This window comes from Trachymyrmex septentrionalis, unplaced genomic scaffold, assembly GCF_001594115.1.
Source record: "Trachymyrmex septentrionalis isolate Tsep2-gDNA-1 unplaced genomic scaffold, Tsep1.0 scaffold113, whole genome shotgun sequence".
In the NCBI taxonomy this organism is placed as follows: domain Eukaryota; kingdom Metazoa; phylum Arthropoda; class Insecta; order Hymenoptera; family Formicidae; genus Trachymyrmex; species Trachymyrmex septentrionalis.
Genome location: NW_017304258.1, coordinates 405,313 through 413,051, shown reverse-complemented (window position 1 = coordinate 413,051; position 7,739 = coordinate 405,313). Strand labels below are relative to the sequence as shown.

General features: G+C 48.2%; 1 protein-coding gene and 1 pseudogene across 1 annotated transcript; both read left to right on the top strand.

The window, feature by feature from the left end:
* Positions 1 to 1,121: 1,121 nt before the first annotated feature.
* LOC108753033 lies at positions 1,122 to 2,573 on the top strand. The gene is made up of 3 exons (XM_018494357.1): positions 1,122 to 1,325; positions 1,407 to 1,648; positions 1,727 to 2,573. Exons 1-3 carry the CDS (start codon positions 1,122 to 1,124, stop codon positions 2,571 to 2,573), a joined length of 1,293 nt encoding a protein of 430 aa, XP_018349859.1.
* A 2,452-nt stretch (positions 2,574 to 5,025) lies between these two features.
* Positions 5,026 to 5,410, top strand: LOC108753045 (annotated as a pseudogene).
* The last annotated feature ends 2,329 nt before the right edge of the window (positions 5,411 to 7,739 follow it).

Below are 7,739 nucleotides of genomic sequence, written 5' to 3'. Positions count from 1 at the left end.
AACGCAGAAGGGTAGCGAAGTGTCGAGGAGGGAGGGGGATCGGACCGCGGTAGCCAAAAAGGGCTCCGGGAATAAGGCACCTGCGAAAAGAAACAAGGAGAAGTCAGGTCGGGATAAGGAGGCTCCTTCCCCCCGAAAAAGTACGGACAAGGCCAAGAATGGTCTTGGGAAAACGCCTAAGATTGGCAAGCCGCCTAGGATGCCGGCGGTGGTTATAACGGCACCACCGGGGGGCTATGCGGAGGTTATGAAAGAGGCGAGGACCAGGATTAATCTCCAAGAACTAGGAATCCAAGAGGTCAGACCCAGAAAAGCGGTCACTGGGGCCATGATCCTAGAAATCCCGGGGGATAAAGAGGGGAGCAAGGCTGATGCTCTCGCAGGAAGGCTTAGCGAGCTGCTGGCCTTCAGAGAAGGAGTTAAGATAACCAGGCCCCACCGAAGAGTAGATCTCCGGATACGGGACCTGGACGATTCGGTCAGTGTGGAGGAGATCGCGGAGGCGATAGCCACGCTAGGGGCTTGCGCCAAGGACCTGGTAAAGGTAGGCCCCATTAGGCGGACAGCAGGCGGACTGGGACAGGGCACCGCGTGGATACAATGTCCCATACTGGCGGCAAGGAAAATTACGGCGCAGAGAAGGATAAAGATCGGATGGCTCTCCTACCGGATAGACGTTCTACAACAGCGAAGGGTGCAGTGCTTCAAGTGCCTAGAGGCCAGATGCAACAGCGAAACGGATAGGAGCCAATGTTGCTATCGATGTGGTCAAACTGGTCATAAATCCAGCGAGTGCGACCGCCCGGCGGAGTGCCCCTCGTGCAAAGAGGCAGGAAGAAAGGCGGACCATAAAATTGGATCCAGGGGGTGCAACGCGAAATCCGGCAGGAAAGCAAGCGCTGCACCCACAAGGAGAGGAGAGGGGAGCGGCGGGGCGAAACCACCAAGCTCCTCTATCTCGCAGGGCCCCTCTGGGGTACAAAAATCGTCGCCTCCGGAACCGGGGTAGCAGAGGCCCCGAAGGAGAAGAGGCCACCTCGCATAACATCTACGAGTGCTGGCAGGGGTAGCGAAGAGACCCCGATGGAAATAGGCTTGGAGGAAGCTATAGCTGCGCCGCAATGCCCCTAAAACTGGTGCAAATGAATCTAAACCATACGGCGGCAGCACAAGATTTGCTGCTGCAAGCTATGGCCGAGGAGAAGTGGGATCTGGCAATAATATCGGAACCCTACAGAGTCCCAGAGCATCCCCACTGGGCTGGGGACACGGAGGGGCTGGCGGCGGTAGTTTGGGCGGGGAGCGAGAACTCGCCCCCCATCCAGGTACTGGAATGAGATAGGGGATACGTGGTGGTGAAGTGGGGAAGCACGGTCATAGCGTCGTGCTACGCATTCCCGAATAAGAGTACGGAGGCCTTCGAGAGGTACCTCGATGGACTGGAATTGGCGGTGCGAAGAAACATGGGCCCCCTTACGATTGTGGCGGGCGACCTGAACGCCAAAGCAAGAGCCTGGGGATCGGGAATCACAGACGCCAGAGGCGAGTTGCTCCTCGACTGGATGGCAAACCTGGGGCTGTCTGTCATGAATCAGGGCCAGGCGAGCACCTGCGTACGGTGGCAGGGGGAGTCTGTCGTCGACGTGACGTTGGCGGCCCCTGCCGCATGCCGTAGAATAGCAGGATGACACGTGGACGAAGATCGGTTCACTTATTCGGACCACAGGTACGTAAGATTTGAGTTAGGCCTACCGGGAAGCCGGGAGCGTCAAGAGCGGGTCGTGAGCCGCAAGAACAGAGGATGGGCGGTAAGACATATCGATGAAGACATGTTTGAGACGGCAATGCAGGCTGGTAGGTGGTCAGCGGATGCCGTGAGAGCGGGAGAAGCTAGTCTGGAGAAAAGAGCAAGGAACGTGCGCGAGACCCTGTGGAGAGCGTGTGATGCGTCGATGCCGAAGAAAAGAAGTGTACGGAAAAAAGCTCTCTACTGGTCGAACGAACAGATAGCGGAAACCAGGAGAAGAGCTGGAAGGATTAAACGCCAACTCACCAAAATGAAAAGGCGCGGTCGTGAGGAGGAGGCTGTCGGGCTCCGAGAAAACCTCAGGAAGGTAAAAAAGGAGATGAAAGCATTAATACGCGACGCAAAAGAAAAGGCTTGGACAGAGTTCGTCGAGACCCTGAATAAGGACCCATGGGCCAGACCCTATAAGTTGGTCATGGGTAGACTCAAGCCCTGGACGCCTCCGATAACGGAGACTCTGGAGCCGGAGGCAGTAGAGCGTATGTATATCATGGCGGAGCTCTTCCCGGGGGACGACGAACTGCTCCCGCGGAGGTACGAGCTACCGGCTCCCTGGAGGGAAAACTGGCAAATGAAGGAGGAAGAGATGGTGCGGGCGGTTAAAAGGATCGGGGGGGTCGCCAAAGCGCCGGGTCCCGACCACATCCCCGGAGCTGCCCTCAAAATGGCCATCCCACATGTCGGGGAGGACATAAGGGAGCTGATGGAGGGGTGTCTCCGAGAGGGGCACTCCCAGATATATGGCAAAAGGCTACCCTGGTCTTAATCCCTAAAGAGGGGAAACCGGCTGGCATCCCTTCGTCTTACTGGCCCATCTGCCTTATTGACTAGAGCGCGAAGGTCTTCGAGCGTGTCATAGCCGACAGAATTGGTAAACAACTGAGACGCAACCCTACCATGGGGAAAAATAAACTGTCCGAGTGCCAGTTCGGATTTAGAGAAGGCAGATCGACAGTGGATGCGATCAAGTTCGTCAGGGAATAGGTAGAAACTGAGACGGAAGAAGGAGAGGTAGTTTTGGCTGTCTCACTAGACATCTCCAACGCTTTTAATTCGATCCCGTGGAGGTGGATCATGAGAGCGATGGAAGAGACGTTTGGTCTACCAACATATTTGGTAGAGATCATTAGAAAATACCTCGAGGGTAGAACCCTCGAATGGAGGGACAGCGCCGGAGCCGTCCGGTCAAAGAGATTGCGACGAGGGGTCCCGCAGGGCTCTGTCCTGGGTTCACTTTTGTGGAACCTAGCGTACGACAGGGTCCTGCGGACCTCGCTGCCCCCCCGCTGCACCATGGTCTGTTACGCAGACAATACCTTGGTGCTAGCGGCGGTGAAGGACTGGGGAGACGCACTGACGACGGCCAATTTGGCCACAGCCAGGACGGTAAAAGCAATTAAGGCGATGGGCTTGAGGGTCGCGGCTCACAAGACCGAGGCGATGTACTTTTACAAGGCGTCCACGGGAGGGCCACCCCAGAACACGATCACAGTGGATGGGGAGGAGATTGAGATAGGCCGATCCATAAAGTACTTAGGATTGCACCTGGACCCGCTGTGGAGCTTCCTGCCGCACTTCAGGAAGCTGATTCCGAAGGCGGACAGGATGGCGTGCGCACTGGCGAGGCTCTTGCCGAACTTGGGAGGACCGGGAGCGGCGGTGAGGAGGGTCTATGCCGCAGTCACCCACTCGGTGCTCCTGTACGGGGCACCGGTGTGGGCGGAAGAGATGGATGGGTCGGCACAGCTGCGCCGTATAACCCATGGATGCCAGAGGCGCATAGCCTCGAGAATAGCAAGAGCATACAGGACGGTGTCCTTCAGCGCGGTAACCGTGCTAGCGGGCATCCCGCCGATAGAGAGCCTGGCCGCTATGTACGCCGAGGTGTACCACTGGCGGAGAGCGTTCAGAGCGGTAGGGCGAAAGATAACCTCCACGAGAATGAAGGAGGCGAGACGCAGGGCGAGAGCTAAGGCCCTGGCGGGCTGGAGGGAGTCTCTCAGAGACGAGAGACTGGCGGGGGCACGGACGCTGGACGCGATCCGGCCCGTGTTCCCCGCTTGGATTGACAGGAGACACGGGCAGCTCTCCTTCCACCTCACGCAGTTATTAACAGGCCACGGCTGTTTCGGGGCCTATCTGCAGAGGATCGGAAGGGAGAGAAGTGCCCGATGCCATCACTGCAGGCGCAGTGTCGTGGATGACGCGCAGCACACCCTCCAGGACTGCGAAGTCTGGAGGGAGGAGCGCGCGGAACTACAAGAAGAGGTGGGCCAGGACCTGGCCCCGACGGCTCTGGTGAGAGCCATGGTGAGTGGAGAAAGCGCTTGGCGCGCCGTAGCAACGTTTGCCATTAAAGTGATGACCGCCAAAGAAAGGGCGGAAAGAGAGAGGAGGAGGGAAACAGCCCCTCCAGCTTTCGAACCGCAAGAGGCGGAAAGAGGAGGAGGAGGCGGGGGGGCGGAAACGCACCCGCTTAGGCAAAGCCGGGACCATTTGGTCAGGGAGTGGCTCGCGAACCGGTAGGGTTCAAGGAGCCAGGGGGCGGGGAGGGGCAGCGGGGGGCTGCTCTCCCCAGCATCTCCCCCTAAGGTGGCTCGACAGGCAGCGGAGACCCTGCCTGTCGGGGCCGGGTTAGGACGAGAAGGAGTGCGCGAGAGAGCAAAAGCCAATTTGGCTTTCAGACAGCAAGAAAGGACGCGGGGGGGGGGCGAGATGAAATGCTTCCGGCGTACCCTCACCCCCCTCTCAACACCGCGTCAGGAAGGTCTCCCATGGGGATTTAGTGGGTATGGGGGTTCGTGATTCTTCACGACCCCGAGTCCCACATACCCCTCACCCTCCCCCCGAGGATGAGGGGATGCGTAACGGCATTTCCCCATGAAAAAGAAAAAAAAGGGTCGGGTCGGATAGGATCCAAGTCAGATCAGGTCAGGTCAGATTAGGTCAGAACAGGCCAGGTTAGGTCAAGTCAGATTTCTTAGTGATGAATTCCGTCAAGGTCGTCCATCCACATCTGTTGTTGCCACTAATGTTGATGCTGTGCGTGAAATAATTGATCGAGATCGACATATAACATATCGCGAGATTCGGGCATCCTTAGGCATTAACATGAAAGCAATACGTACGATTTTGCATGATCACTTGAGCGTACGGAAACTTTGCAGTCGTTGAATCCCACACAATTTGACTGAAGCTCAAAAACAGGCTCGTGTTAAATGGAGCAAAGAAATGCTCAAGAAATTTAACCAAGGTCGGTCAAATTTCGTCTACAGCATCGTTACTGGGGGCAAAACATGGATCTGTTCGTGTGAGCCCGAAAATAAACAACAATCCACTGTTTGGGTATTTCAAAATAAACCGAAACCAACAAAAGTTGTTCGTTCACACAGTGCTGCCAAGCAAATGATTGCTTGTTTCTTCGGTTATACTGGACATGTGACAACTGTGGCTTTAAAGGATCGAAGGACTGTAAATACTGATTGGTATACAACAATTTGTTTGCCAGAAGTTATAAATGAATTGCGTAGAATGAACCGAAATTGTCGCATCATTTTTCATCAAGATAACGCTGTCACACAGCACGTCAAACCATTAATTTTTTATCCAGTAATAATGTCGAATTGATGACTCATTGTCCGTATTCGCCTGATTTATCACCTAATGACTTCTTTTTGTTCCCAAACATTAAAAATAAGATGCGTGGTGAGCGATTCTTAATGATAAAATAATTTAATAGATTGAAGGACTCTTCCTATACAAATAAATAACAATAAAAAGGGCAAAGTAAGAATCAAACACATTTCTTTAAAAAAGTATCGCAATTAAAAAAATAAGTTACAAATAGAGAAGAGTAAAATTTAAAAAATATATAATAAAATAAAAACTTATTTTAAATTACAAGTTTCGACTACCGGATTGAGCCCTCTTCAGACATTTACTTATCGAAAAAAGCGCAGTATAAAATCAATTATATATTATTAATCGCAAATGTTCGCATATTCACTATATTCACAATTCGGGTAAGTCTTGATGTAGAACTCGATACTTATTCACATACGATTGAACAGTCAAATGTGTTTCATATCTCTTGGAAAAGTTCTAGTTGATAAAAAAGATAAAAAGACTTCTTACAAAAAAATGAACGCAACTAAATTAACATACCGGAATTAATCTAATTGTATAAGTAATGAAAACTCACTAAAAATCATGTATAAATTATTCAAACAAATGTGTCCATATAAGTATGAAAAACCATTAGAATATATAAAGTTATTTGGAACGCTGATGTGTAAGACGGACATTGTGTATTGATTATTATGTACGCTCGCTGATACGGATCACTGCGGACTGAGAGAAGAGACGGACTATCAGTATCGAAAAGTCAAACCTTATTTACAATAGGTATATATCCCTTATGAAGACATCCCTCCAATGTCAATTTGTAAATTTAAACTATTTTTCTGCTTCTTAATATTGATCTCGAAAATTAAGTGTTTCCTATAGCAAGGCTCTTCATAAAAAATTTTAATATTATTCCATTGGAAATCATGATCATACTGCAGCCTGTGCTCCGTTATGACAGAAGTGTTAAGTCTATTATGATTATGATGTTCTGTAATTCTGCTTTTCAATCGATACACAATGTCCATCTTACGTATCAGCGTTCCACATAACTTTATTCTAATGGTTTTCATACTTATATGAACACACTTGTTTGAATAATTTACACATGATTTAAGTTTTAATTACTTGTTAGAATTCCGGTATGTTAATTTAGTTGCGTTTATTTTTTCGTAAGAAGTCTTTTTATCTTTTTTATTAACTAGAACTTTTCCAAGAGATATGAAACACACTTGACTGTTCAATCGTATGTGAATAGTGTCGAGTTCTACATCAAGGCTCACCCGAACTGTGAATATAGTGAATATACGAACATTTGCAATAATTAATTTTATACTGCAATTTTTTTCGATAAGTTAATGTCTGAAGAGGGCTCAATCCGGTCAAAGCCGAAACTTGTAATCTGTATTTAAACTGAGTTTTTATTTTATTATATATTTTTTTAATTTTAGTTTTCTCTATTTGTAATTTATTCTTTTAATTGTGTGATAAAATAATTGGTCCTCATTTTATTGATGGACCATTAAATAGTTGCAAGTATGCACAAATTTTTACAGAAATATTGCCACTATTATTAGAAGATCTTCCATTGAACGTACAACAATCAATGTGGTACCAGCAAATGGATGTCCTGCTCCTTCTGCACTGATTATTACTGAATTGCTAAACAATAAATTTGAAGATCGTTGGATTGGTCGGTCAAGAAATAAGAAATGGGCCGCACGTTCCCCAGATTTAACATCTATGGATTTTTATTTTATGGAAAAACAACAAGTGTATCGGTAAAATGCCGATAACAAGAGAAGACATGAAGGAGCGTATAAAAAGAGCTTGCGTTGCGATTGATCTGAATGAAATTTGTCGTGCAGTGTTATTGGTGTTGACACAATTGTTTCAGAAAATTCGTAGACGTTCAGGGTCATTATTTTGAACACTTGTTGTAACGGCAAATAAGTAAATTAGTGAAATATTCGCCATCGATGGCAAATTATTGACATTGTATTATGTGCTCCTCGAAACCAAGCAATTTTTGTTTGACACTTTTTCTTCTATTATTAAAAACAAGCGAGTTATTTAGGTGACCAGTTTTAAATGTTCCTCCCTATATATATATATATATATATATATATGTATATATATTTCAATCTTACATTTCTGCATAATTTCTTATAAAAAATTTTCTGTACTTATATTACCCTTAAGACTGCTCATATTAGCCTACCCAGAGGATAATATGAGTATTGTGTGCAGGTAATAAGAGTACCTTCCATCATTTCAACATTTACATTAAAATAGTCAATTTCAATAC

Excerpts from the sequence above, each read along its gene's own strand:
- LOC108753033 (XM_018494357.1), top strand. The coding sequence starts at position 1,122 with ATGCCCCTAAAACTGGTGCAAATGAATCTAAACCATACGGCGGCAGCA. Across the intron at positions 1,326-1,406 it reads AGAACTCGCCCCCCATCCAG|AGTACGGAGGCCTTCGAGAG; the intron begins GTACTGGAATGA and ends TTCCCGAATAAG. Across the intron at positions 1,649-1,726 it reads GAGTCTGTCGTCGACGTGAC|GTACGTAAGATTTGAGTTAG; the intron begins GTTGGCGGCCCC and ends TTCGGACCACAG.